The following is an 18,574-nucleotide window of genomic DNA, read 5'->3' on the forward strand; positions in this document are numbered from 1 at the left end:
CCGGTAGGTAAGACTCCACGTTCCCAGTGCAGGGGCCTGTATTTGATTCCTGGTCAGGGAACTAGATCCCACATGCCACAACTAAGAGTTCACATGCCCCAATGAAGACTGGAGATCCTTCGTGCCACAGCCAAGACCTGGCACAGCCAGATAAATAAATACTTTAAAAACAAGTGAATAAATTTAGAAATTTTTCAGGGGGAGATAAAGCTATAGGAGATGCCCACAGTGAGGCGTGTGGGTGTGTTTGTGTCAGTACGTATTACATGTATAATATGTTTATCAATGTATTGTAATTTTTATATATAAAGTCTACTTTTTATAATGTTTGAGAGTCTCTTTCAATCATGTGAATTAATGTTAAACCTTTTCTCCCTTTTCTGAAATCTGCCAAAGTGATACAGTTGAGAGGGAAACACTGCTAATCCATCCAGGCTTGTGAGTGTGCAGGAAGGGGAGGCCTTGGGACCCGGACTGGGGCTTTCGGCCTTCTCCTGGCTCTGCCTCTGTGCTCCGAGGAGGTGGGAGACAGAAGGAGCCAGGGCCTCATGGCAGTCCTCTTGGGGATTAAGAGGTGTGTCTTCTCTCACCTTCTGGGGGATCAGGGCTGCTTAAAGTTTACAACCTTGGGCACGTCAGCAGATATTAAGCTTTCTGACGAGGAGACCTTTGTAGAGGTGACCTTCCCAGGGGATGAGCTTCTTTACGTTGGCTCTGATGTTCCAGCCAACCTGTACTTAGAGGGGCTGAAAGTAATAGAGCCGCCAAGTGACCCTTGATCTGATACACAGGGTCTTTCAAGTGCCTGATGTATTTATAACTGCACCTCAAGGCAGGGATTTGCTTTAAGAAATTGCATCTCCAAAATAATAGAGTTGGAGCCTGCACTGGAATTAGTGTTGTCATGCAGAGCTGAACACATGTGTATTCCCTGCCAGACTCCACATGAAGGAGTCTGTGCATCAGAACATAAGATCAGTTGTCAGACTGACTCAAGTGATGGTACCTCCAGGTTTGAGCAGGTCAAGAAGCCAAATGCACTTGTGTCTGAGATGGTTGAGACCGTGTTTTGATGCAGTCTCTGAAATGACAGACCCTTCTCCGTGTCCACCCCACTGACAGGTCTCTCCATGGGTACCTTCTCACCTGTCCTGGAGCAGCGTCACCTGTAGGGCAGAGTCCCCAGGTTGTCCAGGAGGGGCTGGTTCCTGGAGTACTCGCGTTTGCAGTTCCTTTGCCTATTGATCATGCTTTCCTTTGGCAACATCTGTCCCTCTGTGCAAATGCAGACAAAGCACCTCTTCAACACACAGGGTCTGTGCTTAGCCCAACTGACAGGAGCAAGAAACTTGGCACAAAAAATGTTCGTTAGGCTCTTCTGTGGGACCAGGCACAGCTGTGCTTTACATTGGCATCTCTTTTCAAGGCAGGTGGGAAGGCAGTTCCTTCATGGTTCTAGGAGACCTGGATTCCCATTTTGGTGAGAAATGGGTTATAAATTCTGAGTATCTAAAAACTTACTAGTCCTTTATGATTTTTATGTGTCAGAATGGAGCATAAAATTATATACTAAATATTTCCTACCACGTTTGACTCATGAAAGATCTGTGGGCTTCAGATCTGGTGTATGGCGACCAGAAGCCCCGAGAGAGCAGCTCTAGGCAACCAGCGTGTCTTATCTGAATAGCTGAGGGGCTGCGGCTGGGTCTGCACCTGAAGACAGGCACCGTCAGGCCTGCACTCTTACCTGTGCGGGTGTTTTCTTCTCATGCTTTCAGAGTTGGTGTAACAATTAGAACTTGGCTGGGGATTATCTCAAGGGAATGTACCATTGAAGTATGTGTTAGTTGTCATGAGAATTTAGTTTTCATTTGCTGTCTTTGGGGAGGCTCCAGTGTTGCTGACGAGTTTGCTTTTGTCTCTTTGCTCCAGGCTTCTAGTCAGTGCCTCGCAGGATGGTAAACTTATTATCTGGGACAGCTACACCACAAACAAGGTAGGCACTGCAGACCATGACCTGGACCAGCCCGGGCAAAGGCGGGTGTTTAAACTCTGGGTTCACTTACGTACAGTTTGTAAAGGAGAGGGCGGAGGAGCACAGGGGTGTCACTTTTAGAGTAAAGTTGGTTTGGGCCAGATGGAAACCTGGTCACATAGCTGGCACGTGTGGCCTGTGCTGCCAGGCTGAACTCTTATGGCATGGTTGGTCTTCCCTACAAAGCAGGTGGAGGGAGGGCCTCCTCCATGTTTCTAGGAGCCAGGAATCCAATTTTAGCTCATGGGAAATCTCATGTTTTATTTAAAAATGCAGAAGTATAGTTTTCCATTAGTGACTAGTTTTCACAAGAAATAACCTGAAAGATATTATACTTTAAAGTATAAATTATTTAAAAAATTTAATCCAAGATTGTTCAATCCATATTGAATGGAAAAAGTATTGTCGTTGGTCTAAATGTGTATAGCAGACAAAATTCAGTTGTATTTTGCTGGAGAATACCAAATGTGTATAAAAAGATTGCGGTACTTAAATCTCAAACACAGGGAGGTGTGTTGTAGGATTAATTATAGTAATGTCTAGTTTGATTACTTCACTAAAAATACTTGAGTTTGTGAATTAATTTTATAGTCATTTTGATAGGCCAATGAAATGTTTTCGTCTTAACATGTAATTTCAATTTGGAGGCTTTGCTGGTATTCCTGAAGTGCCTGCCTGACTGTAATAAATCTGCATTTGGGATTCTCTGGTGGGCCAGTGGTTATGACTCCACATTTTCACTGCCAAAGGCCAGGGTTTGATCCCTGGTCAGGAAACTGATCCTAAAAGCCAAGCAGTGCAGCAATTAAAATAAAAACTCTACATTAAATTGTTGTGCAGCACTGAATTTCTAATTAAATTTTTCCTTCATTTGGCTACCCATAAAAATTATTTTCAAACTAATTTTGGCCAGTGTCTTGCCGTGTCACCTCTGGGGCAGTGACAGTTGAAGACAAGAAGCAGGATCCCAGTGTCGGTAGGCGATGTGTCTGAGCCGCACGCTCACATCATGTGTGTTCTGCCCTTCAGGTCCATGCCATCCCTCTGCGCTCCTCGTGGGTCATGACGTGCGCTTATGCCCCTTCTGGGAACTACGTGGCCTGTGGAGGCCTGGATAACATCTGCTCCATTTACAATCTGAAAACTCGTGAAGGGAATGTACGTGTGAGTCGTGAGCTGGCTGGACACACAGGTACACATTCTCATCAATAAAGTCACAGTCATGTGTGCTGTGGCCAGGCATTATTAGTTCCGTTCTATGGACACTTGCCTCTTCTCAGTAGTTGTTTTATGAGATTGGCTGCAGTAATGGCCAGAGATACTCTGAAAGTGAAATCAAAGACAGGCCTTGATACACTTTTACCAGTAGGAAGCCTTTGGGTTTAAGTCACTATAGTGTCTGGTTTTCAAGGATCCTGGGTACTTGGGTCACTGTGTAGTAGCTGGTGGCCCACTTCTTTCCATATCAGCATGACATAGTTCATTCTCTTCTCTGCTTCTGAACCATATTCCATCTTGAGCACTTTTCCACAAGGGTTTCCTAATCTAAACACGCATGTTACACATACCTGTGTCCACTTGTGCACACACATACGCACCCTGACTGATTACTGACCAGCACTCATGCTGCACAGGGCGGAACAGTCCTGTAGGCCCAGGTCTCCTGAACGGAGCCTGCTGGAACTGTTAGATAGTGGGTTGTTTTAAGTTCAATTTACCTGTGACAATTATTATTCATTACAAAAGACATAACATTTCTGGAAAAGAAGGTCTCACCCCAGTTATTTTACTTCTCTTGCTGTATCCTCATTCACAACTACACCCTCTGCTCATGTATTTCACATGCAACCAGAGAATTATCATAGTTACTGGCGTCCTTTTGACATCATTCAGGCATTGTGTCTGTTAAATTGATTCTGGCCGGTTAATTGTATATTCTTAAATTTTTAAAGATACACTGCCTGTATTGTACTGATTTCTGTTCTGTGTCATTTCCTGCCTTTTGTTGGCTTTGGGGTTGCTTCCTTCTTAACTCTAGCTTCTTATTAAGGTGGAACCTTAGGCCTTCCTTCTTTTTCAAATTGAGCCTTTAAAGCTGTAAACTCCCCTCCAAGTGTGGCTTTAGCTATGTTGTCATTCAGTGGAAATATGTTTAGCACCATTTTGATAACCTGTTGTTTCTGATTAAATGCAGTTATGTTCAGAAACAGTGTTCTGTATTGGTTGAGTTTTTACATTTGTGGAGGCTCACTTCCCGAGGAGCAGGTGGTCTGACAAGGACGTGCTGCGTGTGCTCAGGAGGCCAGGCTGTGGGGCAGTTCTCAGTGTGTTTGTCAGAGCAGGACTTTGACGCTATTCACATTTTCTGTGTCTTTAGTTTTGTAAGTTGCTGAGGTGGGGTGGATTTCTCTCTTTCTCCCTTCATTCTGGGCATTTCTGCTTCTTGTATTCTGACTTATGTCAGTGGAAGCAGTTATGTTCCTGACTGTCATTCTTAAGAACTGACCCTCTTCCTCTCTCAGAACCTCTGCTGGAAAGTAGGCTTTATCTGATGTTCTTGCAACCATTCCAGCCTTCTTAGGCTGACTGTTTGCATGGTGTATTTCTTCCGTCTGCGTAACTGGGTTTATAAACACAGTCCGTTGTTTACTCTGCATGTCTCTGTCTCTCTAGTAGTGTGAGCTCCGTGTCTGCTCCCTGCATTACAGATGGACTGGGGTTTATGATGACCTCTCCTTTCCCGCCTTCTTTTGGGTTACCTGATTGTTTAGAATTCTATTTTATAGTTGTATCTGTTGGCTTCTTGGTTACCTCTTTGAATTATATTTTAGGGGTTATGTAGGGATTACAGCGTACATTAACGATTCTTAAGGTGCGGCCAATTTTGTTGTGTCCATTTATGTGAAAGGCAAGAGTCTTGTAGCCATAAATGTCCATTTCCTGCCCTTCCTTACCCTTTAGAAACTTTTCTTTTTTTAGGTCTTGCATCCTTGTGTGTTATAAGCCCCCAGTATATTGTTACACTTTTTCCGTTAAACATGCTTAGCCATTTGAAGAAAATTGAATAGTCTTTTACATTTACTCAAGTCTGTACCATTTCTGGTGCTCATTCCTTCCTGTAGATATGCGCTTTCTCCTGGGTGCCCTTCAGCCTGAGGGGCTTGCTTTAGCACTTCTTACAGTTGGTTTGTATCTCAGCAAGGAATTCTGTCTGTCCTCACCTGAAAATACTGACTATCCTTCAGTCCTGAAGAATATTTTTGCTGATATATTTCATTGGGGTTGGTATTATTTTCTTTTAGCATTTTAAAGATTTTTCTTTATTTTTCAGCAGTTTGACTGATGTGCCTTGGAGTGATTTTCTTTGTTTATTGTGCTTCAACACCTTGACTTGGTAAACTTCTGTCTTTCACTAAATTGGGGAAATTTTAGAGGTCCACTTTCTGTGCTTGGTGCTCTCTGCTGTGCATTCACGTCATCTCTTAGATTACACCTCCCGCTTCTCCATAGCCGTCCTCTAGTGCATGTGACTTCTGTCACCTCCATGGTGGTGTTAAGACCACCCAGCAAGCCATTTAAGTCAGATGTTTACTTGTTCAATTCTACAATTTGTTTGCTTTTTAAAAAATGGTTCTCGTTTCTCTGCTGAGATTTCCTGTCTTTTTTAATTTATAATGAGCATAGGATCTTTGTCAGCTGTTCCAAGAGCTGCCTTTAGAATTCTTGTCTGCCAGTTCTAGCAGTCAGTCCCTTGAGGTTGGTCTTGGTGGCTCCTTCCTCTCAAATGTAGGTGACATTTTCCTGCTTCTTGGTGCATCTAGTGATTTGACTTGTATCCTGGGCTTTTGCGGCTGTTGTATTGTGCAGACTACTCTCCTGGAATCCTGCCGTGTGGTCCTGTGGGCAGCAGCCATGCTGTGTGGGCTCAGCTGCCTTGCCTGTGTGTGCTTTGGACAGATGTGGGGGAGTCGGTGTGTGATTTTTTAGGGCCTTGTATGGCTTTCTCCTTTCTAGGTTTTCTTCTTTCACTTTCTGGCTGTGGTTGCCCAGAACCCTTAACTGGCTGCTCAAGGAAGTTGGGCCACAGATATGCTGTCTGAGGTGTGGCTGCGTGGTTGTGGCTGTCGCAGGAGGGGACCTGCCTGCAGGCACAGCACCTGAAAAGCAAGGTCCCCCAGTGCCTCCAAGTGCAGGCTTCCCTGCAGTTTGTCGTCTGCTGCTTCCAGTGTTTGTAGGAGTTTGCTTTATATTTGTCCAGAGCTCATAGTTGTTATAGGAAGGTTACTCCTGGGGGTGGAACCCAGCCTAGCCTGCCTGCCCCATCCTTGTGAACGGGGCTTCTGTCCAGTGAGCACCCTTCATAAGACACTTTGCTTACAGTGTCAGTGAACTCACAACACTTAAAAAACGTTCTTACTGTTTATCAATCTTTTATTATCCAGTTCAGTGTATGGACTTCCATTTTTAATTAAATCTTTTAAATTTTTTAACACTTTGCTGAAAGAAAAAATAAAACTAGTATTAGAATGCATTAGAAATTGTGTTTCCTTCATGCATTGTGAACTCTTACTTCTTGAGAGCTGAGTGGTATGTTTTAAACATTCGACATCTTAAGGGTATTTGTGACTTCAGACATGATGCTTCAGATCAGTAAAGGTTAATGTTCGATGAGCTTCACGTAGCCTCCCTTTAGTCGGGCGAGGGTGTGAAAGGTCAGTGGACTCAGTAGATTGGAGCATGTGTGGTCTGTCTCGTCTCTGTCCTTCCTAACTTCATCTGAGGGCATTGGTAGCCCTCATTCAGGCGTCTCAGGCCTGAGCATTAAGCCAGGGTTGGGATATTTTCTTGAAGGATCTTAGAACTCAGTTGCAATAAAACCCATCTGGGTGCTCTTCTCAGCAGGCCCTCATGCTTGGTGGTGTCTGCAGAGTCGGGGCAGGCATCAAGCTTGTACAGCCTCAAGAAGGAGGCTCTTGTGAGCAGTTTCATGTTGCTGTTGTTTCCATAAGATACGGGGCCCACCTGGAGCAAGCCGAGATTCCTTCTTTCAAGTTGGCCTCCCAGGCTGTGGGAGCGCTTGCGGGGCCGAGGGAGCACCTGTCAGACGGCGCTCTGTTCTCACATGTCTCATCTAAGTTGTCTGTCTTGCAGAGTGCAAGGTGCCCTCTAAAAACTACTCAGGGACTGAGCATCCAGCCTTGAGACTGAGTGTTTGTTGTTGTTGAGACTACATTACATACAGAATAACCTTTTGAGTGCTGTTTTGGCAAAAAGGCATTATTAGATCATGTGTTTGAGAAATCAGTAATGCCCTGAAAGTGCCTTTTTCTTTCCTGACCCTCCCATCCCAGTGCAGACGAGTGTCTTCCTGGGATCGCCTGGTCAGGAGTTTAGCCCGAACTTCCTTGGGGCCGTGATGGCCCGCCGTCCTGCGGTGGCGAGCGCTTCATGTTTGTGGGCTGGCTGTCTTTGCTGTCCGGGGCCCCTGGCCTGTTGGTTCCTTTTTCCGTGACAGGAGCCAGCAGGGTGGGCTGTAGGAGGAGAGAGGGCCCGTCCTGCTTCATCCCAGGCCTCCTCCCTCTGGACCGTGGCCTGCTCGTCCCTCCATCAGGCTGTCCTGCTGCCACTCGGGTCTCAGAGAGGCCCTGCACACCCCCACTCGGTGCCATGTTTGTCTGTTTCCCTGACCCTCTGGGACTCTGGAAAGGCACCAGTGCCTGGGCCAGCCACCTTTCTGCTGAGGACACACACAGGGATACATGTGCACACACAAACTGCAGGGAAGAGGTCCTGCTGAGGGCACACAGGCACACTCACGTGCATACACCCACACTCTTGGGAAAGGGATTCTACTTAGGGTGCACACAATGCACAAACACGCACACACACACACATACACACACACACACCCCCATGAGGAAGGGTTCTGGTGAGGGCACACACATACAGGTACACATAAATTCATATACACCCAAGGGGAAGGGATTTTGTTAAGGGCACACAAGCACAGTGCTCTTTCCAGTCGGCTGTGCTCTCCAGTCGGACAGGGTAGTGCTGGAGGCTCCAGGACTGGATCCTGGAAGACTGGCTTGTATGAGGGTGGCAGTGTGCCAGGAAGTGAGAGCTGTTCTTGGAGAGGAGCTCGGGGACCTTGGGAGGAGCCCCTGAGGGCACCCATGTGGTCCCCGGTGTCCTGTGGACATGATGTGGACTCTAGGGAGCACTTGACCACATGTCCTTGTCTAGGCACAGAACTGATATTCTGAAATTGTCTCTCTTTCTTCTATGGGAGACAGTGAGGTAATATGTTAGGTAAAGGCTTTGTTTCCTCAACAACCTTATGCTTTCCATATCAGCAGCTGTCATCAGGCTTCTCCTCTCTTGGTGTGTATTTTGTCTTTGGTTTTACTGAGTGACACAGCATCACACGTGGCTCTGTGTGGCCTGGGAAGAGCCGGCTGGGGTCAGGGGCTGCCCTGCCACTGTCCCTGGGCCTCCCGGGTGGGGTGCTCACTCCATATATGCAGTCCTCAGAGTCACTTGTGCTAAGACAACAGAGATGGTGGTGAACAGGGCTTATTCAGGAGAAATCAAATGTAGGCCCTACAGTATGGATCTTCTTCGTGTTTGCCCTTCCTTATTCCAAAAGGGGATGCAGGCTGGGACCTGGCCTTGGTGCGAGGCTCTGCCTCACCTCTCATGCTGTTGGGGTCGCGGAACTGAGTGACACACAGCGGTTTCCACGCTGAGCCCGCACTTGTCCCACAGAAGCAGGTCTGCCTCCGTCTCTGCACCCCAGTCTCTTGCCCCTGCAGACCCTCCGTCCTGGCTCCTCCTGCCATGTCAGGGGCCGGGAGGACGCGTGTGTGCTCAGGGCGCCTCCTTCCTCCTGGTGCCCAGTCCTGTGGCTCTGCTGTTGCCCGCAGTGCCTGCAGTCTGTGTGGCTTTGTCCCTCTTTCCAGCACACAGGGCAGGGCCACAGGTAGTGGACGTGGCGTTTGCCTCACCTTGCGTGGGCCTTCCCACAGTGGTCACTCCATTTACAAGATGTAGAGTCAGGTGCTTACAGCTGGGGCCATTGTTGGGTCTGTTTTCCAGGTTACCTGTCCTGCTGCCGTTTTCTGGATGACAATCAGATTGTTACCAGCTCTGGAGACACCACCTGGTGAGTCCTAGCGCGCTGAACCTGTCTCACACTGTTCTCCCCGCCGCGCAGCTGAGCCACAGGAAAGCCCTCAGCTAGGCCACTGTAACTGGACACGGCTCTGGGGCTTCAGACATGGTGCAGAGAGGTGGGCCAGTTCGTGGTGATCTGTGTAGATGTGAAGTTTCAGTTTTGAACAACTAAGAACTGATTTTGAAACGAGAGCTCTGCGTGGAACACCTGCTTGTCTCTTCCTCACAGTTCACCTTCCTGGGCCACAGTTAATAGCCTTGGGGGGTGTGCTTCAGCCTCCTCAGGTGAGCGCTGCCTCCCTCTGGGCTCTGAGCACAGCTTCAAAGTAGCAGGTGTCCCAGGAGTTTCCTCCACCTTATTGATGGAAGACACTGAAACTCTGTGAAGTGTTCACTTGTGGCACCAACACACATCCTTTAAAATCATTGAGAAGTTGAGTCATTTCAGGCTCCCACTGTCCCTGTGGGTTTTTCTGGTTCTTTGAGGCAAGATGCGGTGGCTGAGAGCCAGCAGGCCACATGGGAGGGCGGGACCCCTGGCCAGCCCTGCTCGGTAAGGTGTCCTTCGTGTGTATGCTCACTGAAGATCTGCAGTCTGTCTTAACTGCCAGTTTGGGAAGAACCTCTGATTAGAAGGTATTTTTGGAAGCTTTTTCACTTGGGAGGGATGTTTTTTGGACTTGGGGTGGAGGGGTTGTCTTTCTTCCTTCCTGCTTGTCCCTCAGGCCCTAGAGAGGGGTCCCCCATGCTTGGATGTGGGGGCTGGGTTGAGCTGGTTTTCTGTGAGGCCGACAGGGAACAAGGAGCATCTGATGGCCTTGCTTCTGTCGGGGAAGCACAGAAACAGTGCATACGTCCTTGCCACACTGCTGTGTCTCACTTTTCTCTGGCCTAGAGTAGCCTCTCGAGCTGATAGCCATGGGCCCCAGCCTTGGCTCTGTCCCATGGAGTGCTCTCCCCATGGAGTGACCCAGCCTCTGGGCTCCGGTGGGCATGGAGCTGTCCAGCAGGGGCACCAACTGGAGGCCTTCTGCTGCCCCTTATGAGCCCCTGCAGGGCTCAGGTGTGCGGCCCAGCCCACAAGTGTCCCCGCTGGACTGGGACTCAGCTCCCTCTTCTGCTGATGTGTGAGCTGGTGTGAGAATCAGAGAAGCCCCAGGTGGACTCACCCATGTCGTGTGTGTGCTTGGCTCTGTAACAACCCATTTGAGCAAAGTCACTACAGGATGCGGATCTGTCTTACGTGAAGTGTGGATGTTGGCTGCAGGCCTGGGGGTTTGAGGGAGTTTGTTGCGTGTCTGGTCTTCCAAGCAAGGGGGTGACCCCTGTCGTTGCTCTGTTCTAGTGCCCTGTGGGACATCGAGACTGGCCAGCAGACGACCACATTCACTGGACACACCGGAGACGTCATGAGCCTTTCACTCGCTCCGGACACCAGACTGTTTGTCTCTGGTGCTTGTGACGCTTCAGCCAAACTCTGGGACGTGCGAGAAGGGATGTGCCGGCAAACCTTCACCGGCCATGAGTCCGATATCAATGCCATCTGTGTGAGTTGAGGTCACAGGTGTGGGTCAGGGCCCCTGGCTGGCCGTCAGCAGGTTGGAGTCCTCAGGAGCTGCAGCTGTGTCAGCCAGTTGGAAAATGTTTTCAGGGCTAGGTGTTCACTCTTTTCTATGCAAATACAGTCGAATGGACAAAAACTCCCTGTGGGAGACTTAGCTGTGATTCGCTCTGTCCCAGTGAGGCCCGCATGTGTTCTACTCCCAGGGTGACCGACCAGTGACTGACCATGAGGCTTCCTCCCGTCGAGGGCAAATAGTCCCGTAACTGACCCTGTCAGGCCAGCCTCTGTGGGGCTCTGAGGGCACAGCAGTGGAGGGAGCCTGCCCCCGTCCACGTTGCCCTGACAGGAGGGCCTGGCCATCTGAGGAGCTGGAGGTGGGGAGGGGGAGAAAGTGTCTGCTTGCTGAGCCATCCTTCATGTGGTCAGGTGGCCTGACTCCAGCGCCTGTGGGCACCCAGCCGTGGGCGACAGCCACACTCTTGCTGTTCCTTGGGACCATGATGGTGACGGGAAGCCAACTGTTTGCCCAGGTCTGGTCCCTCCTGGTCCCTGCACAACGTCTGCTGTTGCGGCCAGAGCCTGGTCCTAGCTGGTCTCCAACTCCTATGCCCACAGTACCCTGCGTGGGGCAGTCTGTGTTTCCAGTGTTTCTTTCTGTCCATTTGCAAACTGTCGCGGCTTGCTTGCTCTTTACAGTTCTTCCCGAACGGCAATGCATTTGCCACTGGCTCAGACGATGCCACCTGCCGGCTGTTCGACCTCCGTGCGGACCAGGAGCTCATGACCTACTCCCATGACAACATCATCTGCGGGATCACCTCCGTCTCCTTCTCCAAGAGCGGGCGCCTCCTTCTCGCAGGGTACGACGACTTCAACTGCAACGTCTGGGACGCCCTCAAGGCCGACAGGGCAGGTAGGCAGCTGCCGGGCCTCGCTGGGTCTGCAGATAGATGGGGCACATGTCAGCTGCGACATGTGGGCTGGCAGAAGGACAGGAGCCAGGCCCTGGCACCAGAAGCTCTTGGCGGTGCCATGTGGCTCATGCAGGCAGGACCAGGCCAGCCACGTCCTCGTAACACCCTCCCATTGTAGAGCTGGGGCACAGGTTCAGCAGGGACCCCTGGAAGCACAGGTTGGAGCGCAAAGTGAAGTATGTGGTTGTCAAGTGTACTGAAGGAAGTTGTACAGATGAGAACTTGCTGTCTCAGTGCTGGAGAGGGAGCATGGCTGTTGGCCTGTGGCCTTCTCTGGGGCCCCTCTTCTTCTCCTGCTCCCCTGAGTGCCCCCAGGTCTGCAGCCTCTGTCCTGAGATCACGGGGTGCTCTGAGATACAGCTTCAGATTCCTCTGGAAAGTCGTGGCTGATGATTGTCCAAGCACTGACCACTGAGTGTCACAGGGCGCCCTGTCTGGGGGGAGGGGGTCGCTGAGCCTGTCTTGAAGGCCCACCCTCTGTGCTGTGCTCTTTGTGTTGGGATCCTTTCCTCACCACCAAGGCCTGGCAGGGACTGGATGTGGGGGTTTCTGGGTCCACTTCAGCAAGTGGCTGGACCCCAGGCTGACCACACTGTCCTCTGCCCCCAGGGGTCTTGGCCGGGCATGACAACCGCGTGAGCTGCCTGGGGGTAACTGATGACGGGATGGCCGTGGCGACGGGATCCTGGGACAGCTTCCTCAAAATCTGGAACTAACCCTGACAGGTAAGAGGCAGCCCACACCCTTCCCTGCTTGCAGCGCCACGTTTCTCACAACATGGGGGGAGCTGTGGGTTGGGGCTCCTGGAGTCATTTGGATGTGGCTGCTCTGGGCTCGCAGGCAGGTGAGCTCTGTGGTTAGCCTGAGTACTTGCTGTGCCCCCATCCTGAGCGGGTACAGCTGCCATGCCACTCTTCATGGTCTCTCAATTCTGTTTAAAACAGCAGGTGGACGCCACAGTGACTGGAAGACCATTCCAGCCTTGGAGCGTTGCAGATAGCATTTCCCATCTACCCCTACTAACGCGGACGCCCTGCACCCCTCAGAACTTCAAAAGGGCAAGACCTTCCCCTCACTTATTGCTGAAACCAAGAGCACAATTCCCACTGAGAGAAGAATCTCTGTGCTGTAACTAAAACGAATCGTGCATTCCTTCCGGGACCATTGTCTTTGTTTTCTTTTTTTGTTTGTTTTGAATGAATTTAAAAGGAAATACTATAATAAAAATGTTAACAAGAAGGTAAACTTGAGTGTAATTGTAAGACAGACACACCTTTTTACTAGTTTATTTGAAATCTTGATCAATAATCCTGTTTGGTGATGTTCATGCAAAACAATTTGAGGACTTCATCTTGTAATTGACTCTGAATTCTAGATTGTGTTTGTAACAGGATTTTGCAGACATGATTCATATTTCCTTCTTAAAATATATTTCTTTCTGCTCGTAGTTAAACAGAGAAGGAGGGTCTGGTGTGGCCTCTCTGAGATTGTTAATGATGTAAATTTAGTCCCTGGTTTTTTTACTTCCGTCTCGTGTCACATGACCGTCGTGCGCATGGTGTAGAAGGATGATGCTGAGAAGTCAAGGAACTGAGCACGCGGACGAACAGTGGCCGCGTCAGGCGCCTTTCCCCCAACCCACCCTCTCCCCTCAGTTTGGTTTTTAGTCTCACCCAGTCTCCTTGTGAAGTTGGAGGGAGGCTGACACAACAGCGCGACACTACCCTGTGCCCCGCCCGGCCATCACGAGCCTCCGTCCTCAAGAGCGGTGCCGTCCTGTGCGTGGAGAGTCAGTCAGTTATTTGTGTATGAAACAATGTACAAATCAATGTTTTGAAAATAATGATCTCAAACTTTCTAAGTTAAATTTTAAAAAACCTGATCGTTTGCCATATGGGGTGGGTTTGCTCTTAGAACCGCATGCTGTAGAAATGCTCACAGTGCATATAGGACTCAGTCCTTAGATGTTCCTTTTCTTTTAAGAAATAACCTCTTTGAAGTTGTGACGTCGCGCTCTGTCCACTTCGCGTCGCCCCTCTGTGCACACGCATCGCATTGGAGGCCGTGCAGTTAGCGGCTCTACACGCTCGCCTGGCGAGATGTCACTGTTTTCTTTCTTTAAAAAAACAAGTCCTGTTCCAAAATCGTTGTTGGAATGGGGTGGGGGGTGTACAGGGAACGGAGTCCCTGGCCTCCCTTATGGATTCCTCACGGCCCACCTCTCCCGGGAACCAGCCTTTGTGCTGAGGCAGACCACTTTTCTAACACGCAGATGTCCCTGGTTCCGTGCGCGTCCAGTGTTGGGCAGCGGTGCTGGGACAATGCGGGCCTCCTCCCCGTACCAGCGCCCCCGTAGCGGCAGCAGTGGCTTCTCCACCTGTGTTTGCACCATCCTGTGCGCCCTGTGCCCTGGACCCGCAGAGAGTGGGATGAGCCCCCGCCCCCGTCGGCACCTCTGTAGAGCTCTCTGCACCCTGTCCCTCACCTTTTGTATTTAATTTTAAAGTCAATGTACTGCAAGGAAGCTGGATGCAAGATAGATCCTATATTCAACTGTACTGTTATTTAAGATGTAATAAAGCAGTTTGACATGAGGGATCTTGGCGTGACTGCTCATTTGTGGGGCTGTTTCGGTGTCTGGAGGCAGCTGCCTCCCCTGCTGCACACTCTTCTGTCCATGTCCCTTGTCCCCATCACAGTTCAGTCACTTAGTCGTGTCCAACTCTGCGACCCCATGAACCGCAGCACGCCAGGCCTCCCTGTCCGTCACCAACTCCCGGCGTTTACCCATGAAAGGGTGGCTGGTCCTCAGATGGGCCTGCAGAGCAGTGGCATCCTGCCAGCCCTGGCCCTTTGTCCCTGGGCAGCAATCTGTCGTTTCCTCTTCTGAGCCTGAGCCACGCACCCCCCCTTCCCTCCCCAAGATACGAAGGACCTTACTCAATAGACAATACTTCTCTTCAGATCAGACTGTTTTCATATTTGAATGAAAAGAACTGCATTTTACAATAAAGAATGAGCATCAGCCCCCCTCACATGAGAAACGGTGCACTTCAGTGAGGAGAGCCCCTCACTCCACCCCCACCCCCGCCACAGGATCGAGGCCTGCTTCTGCTGCAGGACAGTTTTCTTTCAGCCCTCTGTGTTCCATAAGGTTGTGAAGGCTGCCTCAGTATTCCCCTGGGTCAGGTTCATGAATAAGTGAAGACTGGTCTCAGTGGGAAGCGTTCCCGCCTGAATCTCCCATTTCCGAGGATCAGGAAGACACAGGCACCAGGTCCACGCTGCCTCCCCCCTCAGCTTTGCCCCTGGGGAGGGATGGCTGGGACTGGCACCTTCTCAGGGGTTGCTTCTGCAAGGACCATGGGTGCAGTTTCTGGGTGACTGACAGCCTGAACAGTGGGTTCACCTGGTTTCAACCTCCGCCCCCACTTCTCTCTGGAATAAATCTGTTACTTGAATGTTTTAACTGCCAACTGCCTCACAGAATGCCAGAGAGCATCTAAGGTGCTCCCTGGGCTGGCAGTCTGAGGTGGGGGAGAGAGGATCTCCTGGGGTCCGGAAGCCTTTATCCTGGCACAGGGCACACCTGCTGCTGGCCACCTGCAGAGGGAGCAGGTGGGCACAGGAGCCTCTGCAAGGACCAGCTCACCCAGGGATCCTCTGAGCTGGAGCTGGGGCTGGGGATGCTGAGACTGAGTCCTCTGCTGCCTTGAGGCCACTGGCCCACCTTCTCAGGAAAGTGGTCACTGAAAATGGGTGTTGGGGACGCTGAGGGCAGGCAGCCAGCCAGAGGTGTGAAGTGACACCACTGGCACTGTGCTGCCCGGCGTGATCCTCGGACTTGACGCTGGAAGCCCAAGACCCTTGGCACAAGCACGCGGCTCCCAGGGCCTGGATGCACCTGGGACGTGACATCCCCCTGTCCCACCTCCCCTCCAGGGCGCCTACTCTTCTCCTTTCTTCCTCCAGCCTCATCCCACAGCCTCCGTCCCTAGCGTCCAAAGTAGCCGCTGGCTCTGGTGGGCATTCCTCTATCAGGTGTGATGTCCATACTCGGCCCTGGACCCTTGGTTGCTGGACACAAAGTCCTTGCAGGGAGCCTGGAATCACCTGGGCCCCTACCTCGGTTCTCAAATGCACACATGGTGTCCCCCCTACCCAGAACCAGCACCCACACAATTCCTGACCCTCCATGGGGAGCACATAGGGAGGTCCTCAGAGCCCCTGTGCCCACCCTCTGGGCCCCTCCTGACGTGTGAGAGCAGGAAAAGGCTGCCCTGCCCCACCACTCTTGCTCCAACTCCCCCACATCTCCACTATTCCCCACTCCTGGAGTCCAGCCAAATGAAAGGGGCAGAAAATCCTCTTTCACATCCTTCCAGTGTGACCTGGGGCCAGTTACTTGGCCTCTCTGTGCCTGGGATTCCCTGCAAGAAAACTGCAACAACAAATGGCACCTGTTCTGTGAGGCCTTGTGAGAACTTGGTGAGTCCCACGTGTGTGAGGTGCTGGAGTGGGGGCTGCACTATCAGAGAACCCTCCACCCCCACCGCAGGCCCATGCTTTATGCTCCCTCGGCCCAGGTTCCCTCTGCTGGTGCTCTTCTGGGCTCTTGGCAGGGCATGCCCATGCAAATACATGCACGCCCCTGCGCCTGAAGGTTTGGTTTCCTGCAGTATTGTGTTCCAAGTGGGCAGTTCCGGACACTGGTCCCAGGGGAGGACTGGGAAGGGTGGGACAGGAGGGGTCAGCAACCAGGGCCTGTTGGCTGGAGGCCAGCACTGGGGGACACCCCCTGTCCACAGGGAGACTCCATGTCTCAGCCACTTCCCTTTTCAGGTGTTGGGCAGCCTCCCACCACCCTGTCCCCCGCAGCCAGGCACAGCTGAGGCCTACATCCCCAAGAGCTTGGAGCAGAACCCCAAACAGAAGTGCCATCTCCAGACCCTGCCCCCAAATCCAAAGGTGCCTGAGTGAGTCCAGCTCTGGGCAGGCAGCCCTGTCTGCTCCCTCTACAGCCCCACTTCCTCCATTTCCATCCCCCACTCTTGCTGTCCCCCATCTTTCCACCCTCAGAAGAGGAGGGGTCCAGGTTTGGGGTATCTAAAGCTTAAATGGTAGGGGAGCCATGTTTACAAAAAAGAACACAAACATTAGAGTCCAGCAGTGTGGCACTGCAAAAGGTCATGCCCATGGCCTTTCCTGAACCCTCAGCTCCTCTGAGGCACACCGGCGTCCCTGCCCAGCCCACGTGGGCCTGACTGGCGTCCACCCCCCATCCCTACACCTGCCTGGATTCCTACTGCTGACCCTTCCCTCTGCCCCCTGGCCCAGCTCATTCCAGCTCAGCCCTGCTCTCAGCCCAAGCAAGATCTCCAGGAACCTTCCAGAGGCCTAAAGGGCCCCTCCCTGCACTGTCCTGGACCGCAGGGTGTAAGCCGGAGGCTATGAGGCCCCGGGGAAGGCTCAGGGCCTGCTGGGAGAAATTGCACAACAGGTTCAGCTGAGGAAAGCCACAGCCCCATCTTCTCATCTCTGAAATGCAGAAGCACTCCTGCCCGAGGTCTGCCTGAGGTCCTGGGTGGAAGGACTCCCATGGTCACAAACACACACCACACAAGTTCCCTTTAGGAAGGGTGCCTGCTGGGTGACCTTGGCTTGTTACCTGGCCAGAGCTGCCTTCTCTGCACACTCTGCCTGCTCTAGAATGTTCTTGGGGGGCCTAGCCAAGCATTCATATTATTGTGCTAATAATATCCAAAAAATGCAACTCAAAAGGCTTTTCTTTTCTGTGGGTGTGGCTGGGGGGGTCACTTTGAGGAAGTGGTTGGGTTTTCAAAATAACCAGATATGAGGAAGTTTGGAGCTTGAGAAATCCCCCCAAATTCCCGCCATCCTTGCCCCGCTTGTCATTCACCCTTGATGATCCCATGGTCCCATGGTCATGTAAGAGGTGTCCTTTGCTGTGCCCAGGTGTGTTCAAGGTCTCTAAATACAGGGCCAGGAGTTCCCAGCCAGAGAAGATGTCAGCAGCAGGTATGCAGATGCATAAATTTAGAGGCCAGGCTGCTGCAAAGGACCTCGTTGTCTGCACACGGCCTGGGCCAGGTGCTCTGTCCAGGCCTAGGGGGAGAGGGAAAAGGTGGCTCACCCAGCCTCATTTACAGAGGCCCTGCATCATCGCATCCAGGAGCTCGGCACACCACTGGAACACTTGACTCACTGCCCTGGTGGTGGGTAACCTGTCAATTCAGCAAGACTTGGGTGACCCACCATGCCTAGACTTGGAGGTGCAGGAGAGCAGTTCCCTCTTGGCCCCTTCCTCCCTCCTCTCTAGGTCCTCCAGTGAGGAAGCACAGTGTTGGCAGGTCACCCTTGAGGGGCCCCGCTTGAGACCTTGCCTAGAGTCCCTCAGGTCCAGGGGGTGTGCAAGGACCCACCGGGCTGCAAGGGGCGCAGTTCTATTCCAAAGTACTTTCCTTCTAAGCAGTGGTTAAGGAGTCCGGGGCAGGTAGTGTCACCACTCGCTGGGCCGCAGTCAGCCCACCGGGAGGGATGCGGGGCCCGGGTTGGCGAAAGTGCTTAGGACACAGCGAGGTGAGTGGGCACCTAGCGTAGCCCTGAGGCCCCCGCTCTTCCCCAGAGGGCAACCCCAAGCCCGCGCGCACTCTGTGCACAGTGCCCCCAACCCAGGCCTCGGTCCCGCTCCCTGTCCGGGTCCAGCGTCAGAGCCACCTCCCCATGTACGAGGGGCGGGACGAGAGTGCGGCGCATGCGTAGGGCGCCGGGTGCGCCTGCGCGGGGCGCGGAGCGGGCCTGCGC

General features: G+C 51.8%; 1 protein-coding gene across 2 annotated transcripts in view; it reads left to right on the top strand.

Moving 5' to 3' along the window:
- GNB1 (G protein subunit beta 1) overlaps positions 1–14,343 on the top strand; it is a 77,107-nt gene extending 62,764 nt beyond the window's left edge. For both annotated transcript variants that reach the window (XM_005217017.3, NM_175777.3), the window contains 7 exon segments: positions 1,933–1,996; positions 3,065–3,227; positions 9,134–9,200; positions 10,557–10,758; positions 11,472–11,688; positions 12,359–12,474; positions 12,694–14,343. In XM_005217017.3, the coding sequence (XP_005217074.1) occupies positions 1,933–1,996; positions 3,065–3,227; positions 9,134–9,200; positions 10,557–10,758; positions 11,472–11,688; positions 12,359–12,465 (820 nt within the window). In that variant the 3' untranslated portion in view covers positions 12,466–12,474; positions 12,694–14,343.
- The last annotated feature ends 4,231 nt before the right edge of the window (positions 14,344–18,574 follow it).

This window comes from Bos taurus, chromosome 16, assembly GCF_002263795.3.
Source record: "Bos taurus isolate L1 Dominette 01449 registration number 42190680 breed Hereford chromosome 16, ARS-UCD2.0, whole genome shotgun sequence".
Classification (NCBI taxonomy): Eukaryota; Metazoa; Chordata; class Mammalia; order Artiodactyla; family Bovidae; genus Bos; species Bos taurus.